The sequence below is a fragment of the Egretta garzetta genome, unplaced genomic scaffold, assembly GCF_000687185.1.
Source record: "Egretta garzetta isolate BGI_Z169 unplaced genomic scaffold, ASM68718v1 scaffold2, whole genome shotgun sequence".
Taxonomy (NCBI): domain Eukaryota; kingdom Metazoa; phylum Chordata; class Aves; order Pelecaniformes; family Ardeidae; genus Egretta; species Egretta garzetta.
The window spans coordinates 4010331-4031531 of record NW_009258894.1 but is presented as its reverse complement, the minus strand read 5'-3'; the positions used below and the strand labels follow the sequence as shown (position 1 = coordinate 4031531).

At 39.7% G+C, this 21201-nt stretch overlaps 1 protein-coding gene across 16 annotated transcripts; it reads left to right on the top strand.

Annotated features, from left to right (window-relative positions):
- The first annotated feature begins 64 nt into the window (after positions 1–64).
- Positions 65–21193, top strand: LOC104122104 (serine/arginine-rich splicing factor 5). Of its 16 annotated transcripts, none has more exons than XM_035889765.1 (11): positions 74–939; positions 1913–2051; positions 5557–5627; positions 6368–6454; positions 8771–8843; positions 12722–12795; positions 13776–13886; positions 14844–14987; positions 16598–16691; positions 17669–17727; positions 18137–19197. In XM_035889765.1, the coding sequence occupies exons 2-10, from the start codon at positions 1926–1928 to the stop codon at positions 17714–17716; spliced, it is 828 nt and encodes a 275-aa protein (XP_035745658.1). In that variant the 5' UTR covers positions 74–939; positions 1913–1925; the 3' UTR covers positions 17717–17727; positions 18137–19197. The 16 variants fall into 16 exon arrangements, 12 of the variants coding, with proteins under 12 accessions (XP_035745666.1, XP_035745655.1, XP_035745658.1 ...); XM_035889767.1 differs by having other exon boundaries at positions 75–939; positions 16598–16695; XM_035889762.1 differs by lacking the exon at positions 17669–17727 and having other exon boundaries at positions 70–939; positions 16598–16695; positions 19108–21192.
- Positions 21194–21201: the final 8 nt, after the last annotated feature.

Here is a 21201-nt window from a genome sequence, read left to right as displayed (position 1 = left end):
GGGAGGGAGTCCTCCCGCCCTGGGGAGGCGGCGGGTCTAGCGCAGCCCCGTCCCGCCGCGACTTCTCAAAAAAGGCGAGCAAGCCGATGGGCTTTTGCTGCGGCCCTGTGCTTCCCGAGCGCTTTCAGGCCAGCGTGTTTGATCTTGTGAGCCGCCGGTGAGCAATCGCGGGTGCATTGCGCGAGGAGCAACGTGTGAAGCGCTGCGGCTTGCAGGTGTCGATACCGATCTCAAATCCGTTGTGCTCCCTGGTGTTTGAGTAAATAACGCACGGGCAGATAGTTTGCACCTCTTAGGCTGTGTCTGTGGTACTTTCTCAGGCAGTCGCTGCCATCCACGCCTTCTGTGATTCTTCTCCCTGCCTTGTTTTTCTAGATCTAAAAGTATAGAACAACAGTTATGCAGTCGTTTTAATCTGTCAAGTCCATGTTGTTCCCAAAATGAGTCCTGTTGCCAGAGCGACTGTTCTTACCCTGTTTAAGAGCACCCAGTTACGTAAGTCTGTCCTTCCTCTGCAAGGCCTGGCTTTCCCTTAATACCCACTGCTGGCCTTGCCAGTGTTTGTGTGGTGGTAAGGGTACGCCGGGAAAACAGCCTGTCAGAGGACTACTCTGCGAGGGAGCTGAATCAGTCCTCTGAGCTGCGTTTCCATGTGGGCGTAAAAATCCAAGTGTGGGCACAAAGGAGGGAATGGTTACAAAGGGCAGCGTAGGCCCTTGTAGGAGAGGCACGGAAACTCTTCACGTGAAAGCGATTAAATAGTTAATCACCTCAGGTCATGGTTCGGGGACAGTTTAGGATAACCTAGTAGTTGCACTTCTACCCCTCACCGCCCCATACAAAACCTTGTCTTCCAAAGCTCTGGCACTTCTCTGATGGCACAGTGAGCTCGAGTAAAGAAGCTAATCGATAGAAACTTAATGGATGTTGACACAGAAGGTAAATCACGCTGATTCAAAATACTACGTCCAAATTGTCTTGAACTGCTTTCGCAGCTAACGTAATACGTTGTCTGTTTACTCTGTCTGCTTTACAGCCCAGTATTGTAATATAAGGTCATATTGTATGTCTACTCCTTAGGGCTTGGATTCTTTGTATGACAGCAAGCTGAGCCAAATAATTAATATTTTCTAGTCACAAGAACTTAAAAATTTCTAAATCACATAAACTGACAAAGTGACATACTCAAGGTAAACAACGGAGCTTCCATAAAATGTCTCAAATTATGTATTCTGGATCAGTAGATAGTTTTGAACATCTGAATATCTGAAATAGCCTTTGCTTTTGCCATTGTTGAAATCTCATCATAACAAAATGTTTCTTCTTCATAACTTGATAGACTGTTAAAATAAGATACTTTATGGTTAGTGCAAATCGAAATAATTTGAGTATTACAGTTTATCTTTTGCATGCTAATATAACTTTCATTGCAGAAGTCCTTCCAGGTGAAAGCAAAAGTGGGAATGTTTTATGTTGTTATTCCAATGATTAGCATAACAGTTCTGTTGTGTTTGGGTTTTTTGGGTTTTTTGGGTTTGGTTTTTTTTTTTTTTAACGGCTGTTAGCCCAACAAATTCATCTTGGAGTTTATAGAGTGGGTTTTTTCATGCTCTGTGGTACAAAAGCCTTCTTAGACCAGCAACAAGCAAAAACATTATTTCAGATACAAGAAGTGTTAAGTTGTATGACTAAAAAGGACAAAGCTGGGAGCTCTGTAGGTTCTGCTAAAAGTCAGTAAGACAGGATTTTCTCGCTTCTCTGGCCATAGAGAGGAATCGGGTTTTTACCATACATATCTGGTGGACAATAAAATCAAATCCTGCTTAACCAAGATTTCTGAGATGTAAAAGTGATCTTAATCACCCGGTTTTAAGTTTGTTAATGTGATAAACAGTGCTGTTCTCTTTCTTAGCATCAACCTTAAGATGAGTGGCTGTCGTGTCTTCGTTGGACACTTAAGCTCACGCGCTCGGGAACGGGATGTGGAGAAATTCTTTAAAGGATATGGACGCATACGAGAAATCCATCTTAAAAATGGATTTGGATTTGTGGTAAGTGTTACCTTATTTTCCTTTCTCTTGCTTGCAGGCACTAGCTTTGCTAGGTTGGTATCAAGGAAGGGAAGAGAATAATTAACTAATTCCAGTGGGAAAAGGAAAATGTTAATATACATTTCAGATTGCTATTCAGATGTTGGGATTACAGTTTTACCTGGTTTTGGCCGGATTTTGCTCAAAATCTTGGTTATATTCTAGCTGCATTAAGTGGTCATTGTCTGATCATAGTCTTCCATGGATTTAAGTTTTATCCCTTATTTCTGAAGACAGTATAAATATCCCATTATGGCATTACAAAACTTGACTAAGTCTCGACCTGGAGAAAAGTTTATACAGAGTCACTCATGTTCCTCTCTCTCTTCTAGTCTGCTTGGGCATCTCTCTAAATAATGGCCTGACATAAAAGCAAAGTAGTTGGCTAAGACAGCAGGTGTAATTGGTGCTTGCTGTTGGAATTATGCAGCACAGCTTTTAACTCTTGTGCAGCTAAAGTTAGGCACGTTCACCATCATGTATGTTCACAGGGCGTTTGTGTCTGTTAATGAAAATGAAACAATAAGTGAAATACACAGTTCATTGGATCTTCATTTCCTACTACTGCTTTCTAGAGCTCTATGCTCCTATTGTCCAAATTTTTACAGCTTTACAGGTTCCCAAGTTGACTGTTTCTTAACTTTTATGTCCTGAGAACTGAGAATTGGCTATTCTGCAGCACTGAGTTCAAACTGGAAAGGTTGATGCTGCCCTTGCACTGTGGCAGGCTTACATGCCATTCGTTCTGCCGAGATCAATCCCTTGAGTGAAGCTATGGGAAAAGAACAAAAACCCCAGGCTTTGCCTGCTTTAGTTTCATAGGAGTATTCTTGACTCCTACATGTGCCAGTTCCTGATTGCCCTGCAGTATGAGCTATTTCTTGTTGACTGCCGGTAGGTAACTACCTGCCTCTTAAAGTCTGGAGGTAAATGGCCAATCTAGACGTGAGCCTGAGTTTATTTAGTGCGTCCTTTCCAATTGCTGCTATTTCTCAATTGCCTTTCCCTGAGCATTCCTCTGATCTTCTTGGGCAGGGCTGTTGACTCATTCAGGAACAACTTCTGTTCGACTCGTGTACATGAGTCAGCCAACCTTCCTTCCTCTCTTCTCCAGTTCCGAGGCGGAAGTATTTTCTTTTCAAAGCTCAATAATAAGCTTGAATAATCGTCCCATAACGCTGTCTAAAAAATGTAATTGTTCTCACGACGAAGAATTTTTTCCTTACATCTGAACAAAACTTTCCCCTGCTTTGCCTGTCATCCTGTTACTGTACACCCACATGAGGAAAGCACTTCCATCATCTCTGTAACTGTTTTAGGTATTGGAAGATTCTGACTAGATCCCATTTGAGCCACCTTTTCTACAGGCTGAACAAACATGGTGCTCTCGACCTTTCTTTAGCCTTCTGGTGGCCCTGTGTTGGTCCCACTCCAGTTTTTCAATGTCTGTCTTGAGCTGGAGGGACCAAAACTGGACAAAGTGTTCCAGGTGTGGCCTCACAAATGCCAAGTAGGGTGGAATAATCACATCTGCTGGCTGTACTCTTACTGATGCAGCCCAGGACACGGTTTGCTTTCATTGCAACAAGGCTGCACTGCTGGCTCATGCTTAGCTGACTCTGTTGGCTATGATTTCCGTGTCCTTTTCAGCAGAGCCACACTCCAGCCACCGAGATCCTGGCCTGTTCTGCTGCTTGGGATTATTCTATCCTAGGTGCAGGATTTCAGATTTATCTTTTGTTAAAACTTACGATTCTTGTTGGCCTAATCTTTCAGCATATCAAGGTCGCTCTGTGTGGTAGTTTTTCCTTCTGGTATATCTGTTTCTCCTTCCACTTCGGTGTCAGCCACAAAATTGGTGAGGGTGCACTCGGTCCTGTCATCCAGATAATTTACAAATACATTGAATAGTAGTATCCTTTGCAGTACCTCACTTGTGATAGGCTGTCAGTTCATCTTGGGTTTTGGTTATTCTGTATTAAAACTCTTACAAAACCAAGTGATTTTGATTGAACATTGTTGTTGTGTTAAAAGCATGTTTCATTGCACTTGATCTAAATCATTGCTTGATCTTTGAAACTGATTAAATTTACTTAAATTCTGTAGATTTCAGTGCAGATGTTTTCAAACGTTACATCATAAAGCTAGTATTTAGAGCTAGATAGACTTGCAAACATTCAGTTAGTTAGACACTAGCAGAAATCATGGTAGTAGGTGCTATTGATACTCTTAAATGCTGGGCCTGAATGAATTTTCTCAAGATAATCTTTGCATCATCGTGCAGGGATGTGTGATGTTTCACTTGGTAATGAAACAGATTTCGGTGCAGAGGAGGGAAGATTGCTTAATCCAGTATTGCTTCTGAAAAGCTGCTTGTAGTTATGCAAATGCTTTCTTCAACTTGAGAAGCTGCTTCTCTGTTCTTCATTGCTCTCAAGACACACTTCCACAATTGTTTTTTCTCCATCCACACTGTTGGTTCAAGCAGTTCCTACCCAGCTGCTTGGTCTCACTGCTTTCTTTCTTTCTTTCCTTTCTCCCCTTGCCTCACATGGTGTTACCACAGTTGTTCAGCCACGTAATGAACCTACCTGGGAAGCTGATCTAGTTGAAAAATAATGCTGTCTTTTTCACCCCACCTCCTGCACAAAGTGTGCTGTTATTCATCTGGATAGGTTTCTTGACCTAGTTTTCTGCAGAGCTGTACAGTCGGCTTTGCCAGGAACCAGTGGGCTGGATAGTGGGCAGAGGCTACTCGGGCTGACTAAAGCAGTATTGCTGCCAAAAGAAAAGCGACAGATTCCATTGCAGCAGTGTATGGAATTGCATATTATAGCTGATCCAGACCCACAGGTGGCCAGTGCTGAAGAGGGCGTTATGTTTCTTACTTACACAGGCACCTTTTTGCCAGACTAGTGAGCTGAATTTGCTCAGGAAAAAATCAGAAGGGCTTTTTTTCTGGCTCACTCTTTCTTTGCCAATTCAGTAAGAATTGAATCAGCCCCAGAACTCTTAAGAGGGTTTGTTTTGGGAGTGCATAGCTCTCCTGCTTTTGGTTGCAGTTGATGGGCTTGTGCTGTTTTATAGGATTTCTCTGTATGTAGGGCTGTGTTTTAAGCTGTATGCTTTGAAGTAATCCCCCCTACCTCTCTCCCAAAAAGTATTTTGGGTATTTCTGTAATAAACCAGGTCATTTAATTAGTGTATTTTATATGAGTCCTGCAAATAGTTATACTGAAACAACTGAGGGAGGCAAAAGGAGTTTGAGGGGTGGAGGGAGAAGAAACAGTCAGGAATGGGAAGATCTATGGCTTTTCAGTTGTAAATGCACTAGGAATCCACTTCCTTGTTCAGAGTTCTGGCTGATACTTGCTGCAGAAATGTAAAATTTATAAACAAAACATGTTTTCTAGCATTTGAATATACTACGAGGGAGAATACTTTTTTGTTCCTCTTTTCTTTCTAGGAATTCGAAGACCACAGGGATGCTGATGATGCAATTTATGAACTAAATGGTAAAGAGCTGTGTGATGAAAGGTAAGCTTGATACCACAATTTCCCTTGAGAACAGCAAAAGTGCTTTGCATCCAAATACAGTGCATTATTAGCTTGTGCTCTGACACTTGTTTCTTGTGGCTCTGTGGTAGGATACACCTTCCATAACTTTACATAAAGAGATTCATTGGGATCCTGGCTACAGCCAGGATCCTGTAAGGCAAAGAGATTCTCCTTCAAAGCTAACTCAAGGTCTTGTCACTAGAAATATTAGTAAAAGTGAATTGAACTTACCTATTTGTTATTTAGCTGTCTGTTGACTTCAGAAATAAGTTGATGATAGCCTCTCATCATTTGAAGTGTTGCCCTTCAGTTTTCAACAATGTGGACTATAGTCATTGTATGATACAGTAATTTTTATTTTGATTGTGGAAGTTGGGTTTAGGTCATTAGGTTATTGTTACTTACTTTGGTACTCTGTTCCCTCTCTGATTACTCTTGGGCTCTGGTTGAGCAAATTTAATTGTTTCAATCTGAATTACGGACCCATGACAATTTGCATGAAAGTCTGAGGGAGATGAATGATGAGACAAGAGAATACCACTGTTCTGGCTCTTTAAGAAATGCCAGTGACTGTTATAAATCATTGCTTGCAAGGCCAAGATAATTCTTGTTTGTGCACATGTGCTTCCAGTTGCGAAAGATTTAAGTCTGTGTCAAATGCTTAATTTGTGTTTTATTTTTTGTTTGCTTGTTTTGTTTTGCTCTGTTCCTGTCATAAGGGTTACAATTGAGCATGCTCGAGCCCGAAGAGGAAGGGGCAGATTCCCACAACGGTTCAGTTATTACCAGTCGCAGAGTGGATCTAGGTAGGTGCTCTGGACTTTGTTTACTACAAACAGAGTAACTGAAGAACTGTACTGAAATACTGTTTTCTTCTTGTGATTGGAGCTAGGGATCCAGCTCTGTTTCCTTGTATAGCTGCACGAAAGAAGTTTTATGTTCTGAAACCTTGGAGGTCCATTACTATTCTTTATCTCCTCTGGCTGAGGGGAATGGGGATTTTAAAGCAGTTTAACTGGCTCGCAGAGGTTCACAAACCTATTATGAAATGCTGCCTCTCCATGTTGTAGGTACTACATTGGTCTTGCTTCCTACTGTTGTGTAAATGATACAAAGGGGTAATGCTGCAGTTGGATTGGCTGTTTTTAACATTAAATCAAGAAAAATGCCAGAGCTTCTCTATTGAGGCTTTTGTCATTAAGCTGAGTTTACAGGCTAAATAGAAATATTGTAGAGCGATAGTTCAAGGTATTTACCATCTAACCAAGCTTTCACATTTCCAGTTGTGTGGTTATCGAAATGCTTACTTCAGCACAGCATACAAAAGGAACTCTATTTGAGAAACAGTGCTAGGGCACAAGATACTGGCATGTGCAGAAGTGTTTAAATACCAAGTTTGCTGACCCAGTGGGTGCCTTGCTGAAGGAGAGCCCCTGTCTGATAATGGAATCTGAAAACCAGGACATAGCTCTCATCTAGAATACCTGTAGTGGACATACAGTATTTGTGGAGTTGTTCACTTTCAGTCATTTGAGCCAGTGGTGAACCTTGTGCCAGCTTGCAGTGGAATTTGTGAAAGTGCTGCAGATTTGCTTATATTCCACCAAACAACTACACATTACATCTTTGTACGTTATATCTACCTGTGTGAAGTAAATATGTATGGAATAATTTACTCTGTAGCAACATTTATAGCTCTGGCCTATGTGGAGTAGAGTTTGGAAGAAAGACGAAGACTTAACTGACATAAACCTCTGCATTTGTTTCAAAGTCAGAATTGCTGCCAGTTACAAAGCAGTGTCTGGAGCATCTAATTTGCATATGCAAGTATGCTAATTAGATTGTTTTTTCTTTAGTGGCAGTAACCTTGATGCGGTATAATTGGTCCGAGGTCCAGGCTAAAAGTGGACTTTTAAAGTAGGAAGTGTGATTGAAGGTCGTGGGCATCTGACGTTGTAGTCATGTTCATGACGTCAGACTGCCGATGCCAGACAGGAAGAGACTGCGGTTTGCAATAATGGAAAAATGAGACTCAACCTGCCAGTTTTGGGACTCTGGGACCTCTGTTTAAATGCCCGGAAGATCTGGATGTTCTGAAAAAAATTGGGACACTTTGAGGTATGCACTGAAATGAAATTGCCTATGCTTCAGTGTACAAATCAATACACACAATTTAGGATTATGTTTCTATGGGAGGAGAAGATGAGAATAACTTAAGGTCAGTGTTCTTGATTCTTGAATCTTTTTGTAGTAATACAAAGTAGTGCCATTGTTCGAATCCTGCATTACTTATCAAAAGGCTGGCATACCTTTTTCCATAGTTCTCAGATCCCTTTGGATTCAGTATGACTAGGATTGGGAACAGAAATGAACTGCAAGGGCGCTATTCTTTCCAGATGTCTTATTCTTCTGTATGAACATTTTCAAGTCACATTTTCATTTTTGAGAGAGTCTTTAATTTTTGGTTACGTGGAAAACGTTAGCTTTCATTCAGGAACTGTAAACTGTCGGTTATTTCAAGGCAACCAGTTATCTAGCTCTCATTTTACTAAAATAAGAATGTTTCTACTCACAGAAATATCTAATATAGGTCATGATGGCATTTATAAATTCTAACATATGATTTGGAATTTAGAAGCATGAACTAAGATGCCTTCAAATTGTGCCTTCTGTCTCCCTGACATGAAGCAGAATTTATCCTTCCAACTAAAAAAAAATTTTAAATTGCCCTTTACATTAATACCCTCCAAAACTGTATGTGTGAGCCAAGCCTGTCAAATACTAAAACCAGACTAATTCTCCCTACATTATTTTCATTCTACTTGGCACTTATTTCAGCGTACCTAGAAAAAATTGCAGCTATATTGACTGCCGTGGTAAAAAGTTCTTCATCAAAGACCTTTTTATTCCCCTTGTAGCAGCTCTCTTCTTGTAGTGGCACTCTTAAATATGTTCTTGACTAGGGAGAATCAAATCTGCAGTCCAGCAACAAGGAAAATCAATAAATCTCTCAGGAAACTGTAGAAAACATCAGATTTCTTAAGTTCTAAATTCCTTACACTGGAGACTTTTTCCTTTTTTTTTTTTTTTTTTTTTTTTTTCCCCCCTCCGAACTCTTCTAGCCGGTATGGACCTCCTGTTCGTACTGAACACAGGATCCTAGTTGAAAACCTTTCATCCCGTATCAGCTGGCAGGTGAGTTAACATCTTATCTTCTCTTTTTACACCTTATTTTCCCACCTGTAAGTAGACTGCTCTCAGCCTAATTTCTTAATAAAGCCATCATAAATATTTAACCTGAATAAAAAAATAAGCAAAAAAGCTTCAGTGATTGCTAAAAATTGGCATTCAAACACTTAAAGAAGTCTCTTGTTTCACACCTGTGCACATCATTCTGTAATTAGATTTTGTAGTTGGGAATTGATTCTTGCTTACTTGTGTTTACCAACTGATAAAACTTTTGAAGACTCTAGATTGTTTCTAAATTATTGAAGCATAGCATCCATTCAAACTATGTCATCCTTTTGTATTGTTAAACCTGGAAGTGCATGCCTTTGTTTTGAGTGAAATTTATGGTCTTTTCTTATGTTTTGCAAAATATTTTTGTGAAATGATGCATGATTGAGAAGTCTAGTAGTACATCATTAGTAAAGGGAATCGTAAGGAAGCTTCTGTGTAAAGTATGCTTACTGTAGATGTTTCTAAAAAAAACCCAAACTTTTAGTAATTGTCTTTTGAAGCTTTCTTACCACCTTCCTTTTTTTTTTTTACCCCTTGCTAATGTTTTGCTAATTTTTAGCTGGCTTTTAACAGAACAACCATATAATCAATTCCTTTAGTTGTGTTCTGCATAGTATACAGTCTACAGAAAGTTTACTTTTTAAGGGTGTAGCAACAGATACTATTTATAAAAGGTGAGTGAATAGTGGAGTTTAGTCTTGTTCATTAATCTTTATATTCTTTGAATAAAGAGACTTTAATTAGTGTACTGAAAGATGCAGTAGAAGATGTTGAATGTTGAAAGCCTTGGTCTTGCAGCTAAATCCACATGAGGAGGCTGTTTGGCTTGCCTGGAGGTCCGCTGGTGTGTTTCATAAGAGCCTGGGTACAATCCATGCAGATAAACGGTTGAACTAGGTTTGTTTATCTTCTGCATGACAGGTTCAAAAGGTTCATAATTGTACAGTTGTGTTAATTATTGAATAACTAAAAAAACAACTTCTGAGTTGATGTGATGAGCAAGTGGATTTCATCTAAGTATCTTCAGGGTATGCTATGCAATTACGTATATGGAGAGATTGTTATAAAACACAGTGCTTGAAAATGACAGTAGGAACCAGAGAAGTAAGCTAGAATGGAGTGTTAAGGAGAGTAAATCCTATAATGCTGTTCAGTGTTAATTCATAACTTGAAAAAAATTCAATGTTTCTGTAACTTGTGAATATTTATAATGGCTTTATGTGTACTTACCATTTTGGACTGAAGCCCACCTGATTCAGATTTCATGCTGATAAATCTTTAGGATTCTAATTAAATGTTTTAATGACTTAAATACATGATAAGTTAGCATAAGAGACTTCACTTCTTGATACCTGCCTAAGTAGAAATCATTTGAAGCTAACATCCATATGCAAGCCTCATTTAGTTTTGAAGCTGTACTGCTTTGATACTGACTATAACTTGTTTTAACTATGCTACTTACACAACAGATGAAAATAGCTAATACATTAACAGTAGTGGCATTATTCTTCCTTTCTAATCCCTGAGCTTCTAGCAAGGACAGTCACTACGGAACCTTGCTTTAAAACTTAGGCGCATAATTTCTTCTTCGGTGTGTGCAGATCCCCATGCTTTGAGAACTTCTGTCTCCTTTAAAAGTTACTGTGTTGGGATATTTAAAAAACAAAACAAACAAACCACAAATAAAATTTGTATTCAGATCAGTTTCCTCAAATTATTGACTATACTGTTAATAGACAATCTCATATCTAAGTAGTAGACAAACTGTGAGAATTCTCCTTATTTTAGCAAACATGTATTTCTGCATGTTCAGAGCTTTCCAACCACCCTCATTAGCTCTTCAGTATCTGTGAATTTTCAAGCAGTGGGGAAAAGCAGATCTGTGTTATGTCAAGATGTAATTTTTAATATGTGTTTTTCCTATTTATGGTTGTCCTACACCTTATTTTCCTTTGCTGCTAAGGACAACAGGCTATTCTTATGCTATTTAAGGTGAACCAGAACAGTAAACTTAGGATAAAATTTGACTGTTCCGCTGGTTAAGTAAAACCAGATAACCTTAAAACGTTCCCCTAATAATAGCAAATATTCTGTTGAGCTTGCATAACACATGCACACTTACTCCCTTTTGAGCAATAATGTTGGCATCTTAATGATGTTGACATTACTATTACAAATGCTAGTTCATGATGATGATCCTTAGGATTCAGCGTGTAGTGTGGCGAGTCTGTGGGGGCCTCAATTTTAACGCTTAAAGTTTATTGAATTAGAAAATAATTCTGTAGATTAACATTTTCTAACTTCCTTTTCACTTACCAGTCCTGGTCTGGTTAAGCTGTCATTGACTTGAGCAGAGCCAGAATTTTGTTCTTCATCTCTAAACTGGGATAAACATACTGAGGTTGAAGTATTACTTTTAATGGTGCTGTGGGGCCCATTTTTATTTGCTATTAAGGTTTCTTTGTGTTAAGCACACGTGAAACAAGGAAAATACCTACTAGTTTGCATATGCCAGTTTTAAAAATAAAACTATAGAATTTTAACTGAAAGATCAGATAAAACCAAGCCTTCTTATATTCTGTGGGAAATGTTCTAAAGCTTTTCTTGGCTTTTTGTTTTGTAGTCTTTTCTTCCTTAAGCATATTTCTAACCAAGTGCATTTTGAACCTCTTCTAACAACCTTGATTTGGTTAACCCTCATTTTTCTTGTGTGGAGGAAAAAGAACCAAAGACTTGGGGGTTTTGTAGTGGCTGAAATTCTAGGGTTTGGCCTGTTCTGAATTTTCCTTTTGGTTCCTATGACACTCCTGTTTTTTGGCGATCTAGATCTTGGTTTGCCTGGGTTTGATCTCGATTGGCTAGCGCAGATCATCCTCGGGTTCTTTAGCCACTTCTGGAGACTATGTCCAGTGCTTTCAGGGCCTCTGGTACCTCGGTGAAGCATATTGCTATGAGCCATCACTGCCTTTCTCATGTAAGAGAGTTCCTCTTGGCCAGCTAGGTATTGGACAAGCAACTCTTTGCTTAAGGTACCTTCTTATATCATCTGCCACTTGTGGTGTCTTGCGGTAAGTAGTCTGGGATTATAAAATACCAGATACTGTTTGGTAAAAGTGCTGCTTTAACTTATACCAATGTTTAGCTTTTTAGTGACCTTTTACATTATTTGTTTGTACTTTATCCTATTCCCGAGCAAGTAATTTTGCAGTGTCTGCGTGTTTAGCCTCTAAGTTAAATACAAGGGTGTCTACTGACGTGGCACTGTAGTGTGACAGATATTCAAGTGACATATAAGATTATTTTTTTCCCTCTGTAAAATTACTAATTATATAGTAATTACACCTTTTTGCTATGAAGTTGGGGGAGGTGAGCATATAGAGTAAATTCGTCAACATATATTGGGTTGTCATTTAACGGGGGTGTTAGTCAGGAAAATTTGCATTTAATACTACGTTGCTTTTCATCTGTTACAGTTCTGATTTCACTACATATGTTGGTATTTTAAGTTGCATTGTGTTTTCATAACAGCTGGTTTGGGGATGCAGGATTATTTTAAAAGTATTCTATTCACTGTAGTTGTAAAAATGAGGGATCCTTTCTATATGCAGCTGCTATCACATAGGCTGTTTCAGAAACTTTTTTCTAAATTATATGTTTTTATCTATATAAAAAAATGTAAAAGCATTAAGCAGTTTTAGCAGAGAAAGTTTTAGTTACTTTCTCTTTAATTACTTTACTTTATTACTGTTAGTAATAAAAAAAAGTTACTTTAATTACTGGTAGGTGACTCATTTGTGTCCTGTATAAGGCTAAAATGTTAACTTCTGCTGCAGGACTTAAAAGATGTCATGAGAAAGGCAGGGGAGGTCACCTATGTGGATGCACACAGAAACAACAGGAATGAAGGGTAAGTTCATTTTGTGTCTAAGTCTGTATTGTAACTAAAACTGTTAAAATGAAGATTATCCTTGTAATATAAAGGAAAATAAACATAAATCTGTGGTGTGGCTTAGATGCTGAAATTCCTCCAATTTAAAAAAAAAAAAAAACCAAAACAACACAAACTGTCAGTTTACTGAGTTCAGACGTGGTATTGAACTTAGTCTACGCTCTCTACCGCGAAAACAATGTGTCGGATCAGAAAGGGAAGGGAGAATACCTTTCAACAGTTGAGTTCTGCTTGCTGTCTTTAAATTTAGTTATTTACATATAATCATTTATGATCTGACTCCTGAGGCTAAAATACCTCTTGTCTGTGGCTGCTTTGCACTGGTTCAACAGTCAAAGTCATGGGGAATGAACATAACCCATCTCCATAGGGAATACCTAGCTGCCTGCTCTCCTTCTTAATTCTACAGACTACAAAGGTCCTGCACAACCAAGCAGGAGAGAGGGAAGTATGAATAGAGTGTCTGTGCTGGCAAAACAGTGTTCTAGGGCCACTGCAAGAAAAGGCAACTTAAAACTAAACTTTTTTTGAGGGGAAAAAAGATATAAAAAAAACAAAGCGGGGATTTTTCTATTCACAGTTAAAAATCTAAATAGGGCAGGAGAGTCTGCAAGTTTATTTTGTTTCTTGGACAGCTTTAGAATGCAATTTAGTGGAGGACTGAAAGATATTTCCTCAGCTGGTGCAGGTTTGTGGTAGCTTCCTGGATTTTCTCCATCTCACTGCAGATGATAGTTCTGGTAATGCTTAGGAAGATGGGAAAGGTATGGGTGGCTAGGACTGTTAGTGTTATATTTTCCTGTTAACCAAGTTAAAAATTAGCTTTCAGAAGATAAAACATCAAGCTGTGAATCAACAGATTGAAAAAGGCCCAAACTTCTTGTCCTTGCTTTTTCAGTTTCTCTGAAACTTTTTCTTTTTTTCCTGATGGTATGCAGGGTTGTGGAATTCGCGTCTTACAGTGATATGAAGAGTGCACTGGAAAAATTGGATGGCACTGAGCTGAATGGACGCAGAATTAAACTGACTGAAGATCACAGAAGGCATAGGTATGTCACCTGACCTGATAAAATTCTGCTGAGGGCATAGATTTGGGTAGTATCAATGCCAAAGTTTTATTATCTAATTTTTTGGCCCCAAGCAAAGTATCACCACACAGAACCACTTTCTAGCAGTGTAAACAGATTTAGATAAGAACTAACTTGCTGAAAACAGGGTAAATAGAACACTTTTGGATGCAAGTAAGGAGATTAGGTTTTTTAAAGAAAAAATTTGATACTTAAGTGAAAGAACTTTTTAAAAAAAGATGAATTTTGGTATTAAAAGCATTTTAATATAATGGAAAGCTGCTTCACAGTCCTGTGAAATGTGTCTCAAATAGTTGTGAAAGCCAACCTTTTCATGAGAATAAAAGAAAACCATTAGTTTGCTTGCATTATTCCCAAAGCAGTTCTGCCATTTAGTTGTTAAAAAAACATGTTAGCTGCAACTCTTTCATTGTCTCTCTTAAAAATAAATTATTTATTTTCATGAAAAAGGGATGCATAACTAGAGAAGGAATTAAACTCTCAGGCCTTAAAGTGTGCTGGTGTTCCATGCCTTTAGAGACTTTTAGCATCTTGAAAGAAACCCTAACTAATTTACACAGGCATTTCTAGAGAGAATAAATACCACAGGTATGAATTTTAATTCCTGTGATTTTCTTGATAAATGGCTAAAAATTTGTTTGTCTCATCCTGGTGGGAGCAGGAGGAAGGTATCTTTTATTAGGCAGTTCATATTTTGCCGAGTTAGCAGAGAATGTCAAGGAACTGCTGGCCTTGGCCTACAAAGATATTGTTGTGATGGAGCATAACAGAAATCTAGCAGCACTCTGAAATAACTGAATGCTGTGCATTCAGATGCTCAGATGGATGTGCTGTGCATACAAAGTAGTTGAGAATTTAAAGCGAGTATTTTAAATTTAGGAGGAGGTGAGACTACAGCTTTTAATTGTGTTTCTCTAGAAGCAGATCTCGATCAAGGAGTTACTCAAGATCTCGCAGCAGGTCCAGGTCTACAGGATCTTCCAGATCGGACAGCCGGTCCAGGTCAAGATCAAGGTCCAGGTCCAGGTCTCGCTCTCGATCCCGGTCCCGATCTCGATCCAGGTCTCGTTCTCGTAGTCGTACACCTAAAAAGAGTTACTCCCAGAAAAGCCACCGCTCCAGCTTGCTAGCTTCTTCCCCATCTCCCTCTTCTTCTAAAAGAAAATCTCGTTCTAGGTCGAGCTCTGCTCATAGCCGTAGTTAACCTGCTCTTAGAGATGTATTAATGCATTTAATTTGATTCAAGTTTCTTGAAGACTTGAGACAAATTATACATGAGAACTGGGAGGGGAAGAGTTAACATGATGAAAGGGTAACCTCCTCTTACATTGCCAAAGTGCCTGTCATCAAATAGGCCATCTCTGTGAGGAGGGGCTGTCAGCTTTCTCCTTTCAGTGAAGTCTGGAGTGGGAAATCTTTTTTTATTTTTTCCCTGCTATTAGTAAACATTTCTATCATAGATATATTATGTATGTACACATAATGCTGAGGTAGTGGGATGAGACAATACGCTGCTTTCTCCCTCTCTTGTCCCCCACTTTCCCCTCCACCTCCAAGGCCTTTGACTTCCAAAATACTACGTTAGCTTTTGTTCTTGGTATTAAGTCACAGAACAGGAAGTATAGATTTGATTCCTTTAACGTTTTGTGGCTACTTTTCTGTGTGAGAATGAATGGACCAGCTGAATTTAGTTAAGAGTTTTCCCCATTGCTTGACATAACAGGCTGTTTAAGTTCCAGCTTTAAATGACCTTGGTAATATGCTTAATTTGCAACAGACTTTTCAGGAATACACATTGGTCAGTTGGATATTGCTCATTTGGACAGTGAATCAATACAATCTTAAGCAGTACTGAAAGCTGGAATTTCCTGTTAAAATGAGACATACCATCCAGATGTCAGGATTATTTGGGAATCCATGATAATAATTTTCCGGTAATTCACTAGTATGTGGTATTGTATGTAGAGGCCTTATTTGACAGGTGACTCCATAAAACTGCACAGAAATGTCAATATGCATGTCCATGTTTTTGATGTTTATAAAAGTGACATAGCTTTCCTACCCAAAAGTATGATACTGAATAATGTGTGTATGACTAGCAATAGTCTTGATGGAAAGAAAGGTTATTTTAGTAATGACAGCAGCGAAAAAATCCCAGGAAAAGCATAGTCAGTTGTGACAGGAAAAGTTAATCATGTTAAAGCATAAAGAGGATAATTTCTTTAAGTCTCCTGTATGCACAGATGTTCTGATTAATAGAAGTTTCCACTGCAAATACTGTTCGTTCTTATAATTTGGAATTAGATGATTTTTTTTAACTTCTGTATCGTTAAAGAAGGGAAACATTTTTGGAAAAATACGTAAATTAATCCCAAAGTCTTACCTGTGTTTAAATGTACTGTTCCTAATAAAATAAAACCTTTTTCTGGCTTACTTTGCAGTTTTGTTAGTAATGTTACTGTTGCTGCTGTTCACTTTGTACAGCCTTGCGAACATGATCACAAGGAAATTTATTTGAAGGTTTACCTGTATGGAAGCAAGCAAAATGTAAACTAGAAACCAGTTAACGACATCTAAGTACCAGATGCTGAAATAGGAGGACAGGATAGGATTTTATTGTCAAGGCCATCAGTGGCTGTTTGTATGGATGGCAAACAGTAACCTTCCTATAGTCTTCCCTTGCAGCTTTGTGTGACTCCTCCTTGTCTACCGGTTCAACAAAAGAACCAACAACAGCCAAATGGCCATGGGTGTTGGAATCTTCCTGTAGGTAAAATAGTTTTCACTTTTGAGTTACGGTATGGTTCCAGAGATTCATATATCGCCCATGCTACTTTTGTGCATTTAAGGCTTCAACGCTGACACCCTCTCTAGAGCAAGTTACTGCTGATTGTGTTCTTTGCACGTTTGGCTTGATGTGATCTGAATGTGCCAACAGTTCAGAAGGAACACGAGGAACAAATAGAAACCACTTTGCAGAGGAGTCTTACTAGATGTGACTGTTGGGAAAGCTGGGGTACGCTCAGCTGTGTTAAATGTCAGTGTTGTTTGCTTTGTTAAATTTGTTACGCTACCAAAAAGACTCCCAAAAATGGCCACTGCCAGCCTAGTACCTTTGAGATTGGCAAGCGCAGTATCAGAGACCGTGAATGCTTCTGACCAGAGCATGCTTACCTGGCAAATTGTTTAAATGTAGAGCTAATGTAGATCCTGTGAATTTTAGTAATTCTTGAATTCTTTATTGTATCACGTCATTTCCCTTCCATAATTTGCTGTTGATTCAGTCAGTAGTGGCAACAGTAAGATGAATGTAGACCAAAGAACCAGCCTCCCCTTTGCCCCCGAACACCTTGATGTTATAAGCAAGTTTATAATCGTCGTTGTGATGGCAACCGTAAATAAATACAGCTTATTTCTGAACCTAGAGCCTGGTCTACCCATAGATTTGTGTTGCTATTAATACTGGTTAGAAGTACATTTTTTTTTAAACTTATTTTAAATAGTACGATCTAACTGATAGTGTTTTAGTGTTGAAACACCTATGACAGCATTTCTTTTCTGTGCTGGCGTAGTAGGGGTTTCAACATCTTTGCCAGCACAGCTGCATCCAAGTTAACTGTAGTACTGGTTTCTAAATGTAGCAACAGGTAACTGATGACTGGAGATTGTAGGGTGGTGTTACCAATGCAATGTCACACGATGGAAATAGACTTCTCACTAATTTTTTTTACATGTTTTTCAAGCTGGCGAGCAGTGGTTCCTTGTTCCCTAAGATACACAAAGGTGTTTAGTTGAGGAAAAGGTGAGCTTTTGAAATACCGAGAATACTAAATCTGATCTTCCTCTGGGGAAAGATTTGTTTATGGTAGATGTGAACTTGGCAGCTTTCTCAATATTTATTTGAAGGGCAAGGATAGGAATCTTTAGCAGCTAAAACGTTTTCTTAATGGAGAGGTTGAGTCCTTGGTTACTCAGCTCCTAGTTGTTTCTTTTGGTATATTAATTTTGGTGCCTGGATAAACAATGGATTTTGAAGCCCAAATTTTTATTATGCATGTAACTTCTTGTCCATAGCTTTTTCAGTGTCAAAAAAAGCTTAAGCCCTAAAATGTACGTGGGGGAGAAGTCGGAAGGGTGGTCTGATTTCCACCCTCACCCCCTCCCCCCATTTCCTGCTGTGTCACCACATTTTTTTTCTTTTTTTCTTCCAGAGGACAACTATGAATAGCAGGATTTCTTTCTGCCTTTAGGAAGAAAAAAGCCCCCAAACCTCAAAACTATCCTATCAGGAAGTTCTAACAGTTTTGAGCAGGTTTCAGAGCAGTACAGCCCTGTTTGCCACATGGTAGAGTTGGAAATGAAAACTACATTTTTCACTGGGGTTTAAAGTTTTCACCTTACCTGATACGTAAAATAAGCTACAGCTGTGTACACTTAATTGCTTTGACGAAGGATAACTCATTGGGCCACTCTAAGCTGGTCATGTCTGACCTCAACTTGGAGCAAACCCAATCTGAAATTTGTAGTTTCAGGGCATGTGAGTTGGTGCAGAGGGGTTAAAAGGACAGTTCAGTGGCCTGAATAAAATACTTGCTTGGTGGTCAGCAAGTGTAGAAAAGTCTTGAGAGGGAAGAGGAGTGACTGGGGTAGACAGAAGCTGTGAAGGGGGAAAAAAAGGACAGGAGGGAGTTTTGAGTTTTGACAGGTGTCAGTTTCAGTGTCAGAGGCTGGTATTGATAGACCACAGAAGGGAATACAACCTTTATACTCATGATAACAATTCAAATTTGTGATCTTGAGATAAACAAATTGGGGAACGCACATGCTTGTTTGTTTTGCTTAAAAATATTTGGTGTTATGCTGAAGAGCTAAAGAAAACTGAAGCGGTACCTGTGTTCCTGTGAGAAGATACTATCTACGAGTCAGGTAGGCATCTTGATTAGTAGATGTAGACTTGCTTGGTAGACTCTTTAGGGAACACATTATAGTCTGAAACTTGGCTGAGCTATTAATGTATGTCAGAAACCAGATTATTTTTAAAATGGAACATTTTTAGACTCTGTTGGAACAAATAATTTATCCTTATCAGGTGCCTTAGTTCCAACTTTACAGGAATGTAAGCTCCACTTTAAAATAACCGTAAATATACTTCTTTAATGCATAAAAGTCATATCTTCTGCAGGCAGCATGTTCCAACATCTGACACTTTCCATGAGAAAGCTGGGAATCATCCCTTCCAACTGGCAGAGAGCTGCTGCTCCCAGCCCTGCAAAGCTGAAAGGAACAAAGCACTGAAGTCTTGATGCATCTACAAGTAAATCTGTCACTATTCCTACCCTTACTCTGCTAACCTGATCCTTGAAGTTTTTTTACAAATTTTTCATCAGCAAATGGAGGTGACATAAGACCATACAAATGTTAAATTTATATTTGATTCAAAGGTTCCACTGGTACCTTGGGGGTGCAGTTGGACAATCTGGCTAGGATACTCTAGCAGCTTGCTGCTGGCAAGACAAGCTACCACCCCTGTGCCTGCCCCTTGTCTTGTGCTCGCCTGATCCTCCAGAAGCCAATTCAGTTACACCAAAAAAGTGGGCACTTCGGGTCTCTTGCAATACTGCTGTTTTCCAGTTCTCTCTGGAAGTGGAATGATGACCTGGGGTATAAATCCCGTGATCCTTCTGTTTCCCCCATCACAAACACAGGTATCCTCTTTTTCCTACTTTATCCTCCCGTTCTGTTCTGCAGGCAGTCAGTCTCCGATCAGAACACCATCACTCTCCTTCTGTCCAGAATTTCTTGTGCTTCCCTTACCACAGGACATTTTCCTCCCAGGGGAAGCCTTATACTACGGCATGCAACTGCTTGCAGCACAGGGCACAGCTGGAAGTCAGCACTGCAATTAGTTGCCTTTTGGCAACTGGCTACATCCCACCCCCAAAATAAGAGCGTATGGTCTGTGATGCTTACAGCAGTTTTTTATTATTAATTACTTTTTTGTCAATTTAACATGGGGCTCCTCATCCAAGGGTTTCCTAGCAGTTTGTGAAGATGAAGTTTATTATACTTAGCCACATCACATCTCTGCTTTGCAGATGAGAAAAGGAAAGCAAGGGGCAGGGGCGTTCACCTGCAGTTGCAAAACAAGAGCGGTCAGGATGAGGAATGTGCCTGCAGCGGAGGCCAGGATTCCTCACTGAACAGGTTCAGCTCTGACTCATGCTGCTGGCTGTGGAGCCATGAAATGGGCTCAGAAGGATTTTGGTTTCTCTCAGGAGAGAAAAAGTTTCTCTTTCAAAAATGAGGTGAAGTAGCAGGAGGAAGAAACTCCCTGGGATCTGTACCCGCAGCACTCTGCCATTGCTCTAGCAGAGAGGGTCAAGGACGACGAGTTCTGAGGTGGGAAGTTCTCAGCTCTGCCTGCTCCTCCTGCTGCACCCTAATCGTGGAGCCGAGTGCTGTACAATTCCGAAGTGGCTTTAGTTTTCTTGCTAAGGGTTTTGGAAGCATGTAATTTCCAGTCCATTTCCCTCATTCCCCCTCCTTAGCCATTGTTTGCTGGAAGACTAAATGCTCTGTGCATATAGTACCTGAGGGCATGTTTCCCATTTTACCAGCCCTACGCTCAGTTACCCCTCCACCCCCTCTCTCTGCAAACCTGCAAAAGAGTTGTTAGCCTTTCACCCTGGGGGTGATTTACTAGGACAGTAACACCGGTTAGCTAACAGTTATGCCTGTGGAGGGCTATATCTGGGGGAGCAGCACAGTGCAGGGTAAAGGAGGGGATACAGCAGGAACACTGACTACCCATAAGGGAGCCATTCAGGCCTTGGGTAGAGTCAGCACCAAGAGGAAAGTGCAAGGGTTAACAGGCTGGGAGCCTGGGTTAGAAACAAGGGCAAATTATATGCTGTAGTGAAATCCTAGCTAATGGCAGCTCTGTGTGTCTGGGTAGTCTCAAGATGTTCAAGGGACAATCACTACTATTGATTTACTGGGCCTAGGACCATGAGGGAGCGATGAGGGAGAGAAAAGTGTATGGTAAAACCTGCTCTTCAAGATTAATGAAGGGCTTAAAATAAAAGACAGTTTCACTGGTAATGTGTTGTGTGACGGCTTTTTTCTGTAACAGGGATGAATGTCTTCTCTCCCTGTTCTCTCCTTTTCCACCCTAGAAAACCCTTGCACAGTGTGGCATTTAGCAGGGGCAGGTTGAGCTGGAAAGATCCCGATCAATATGCTTAGAGTAGATACAGAACTGCTCTGTACGTGTGTA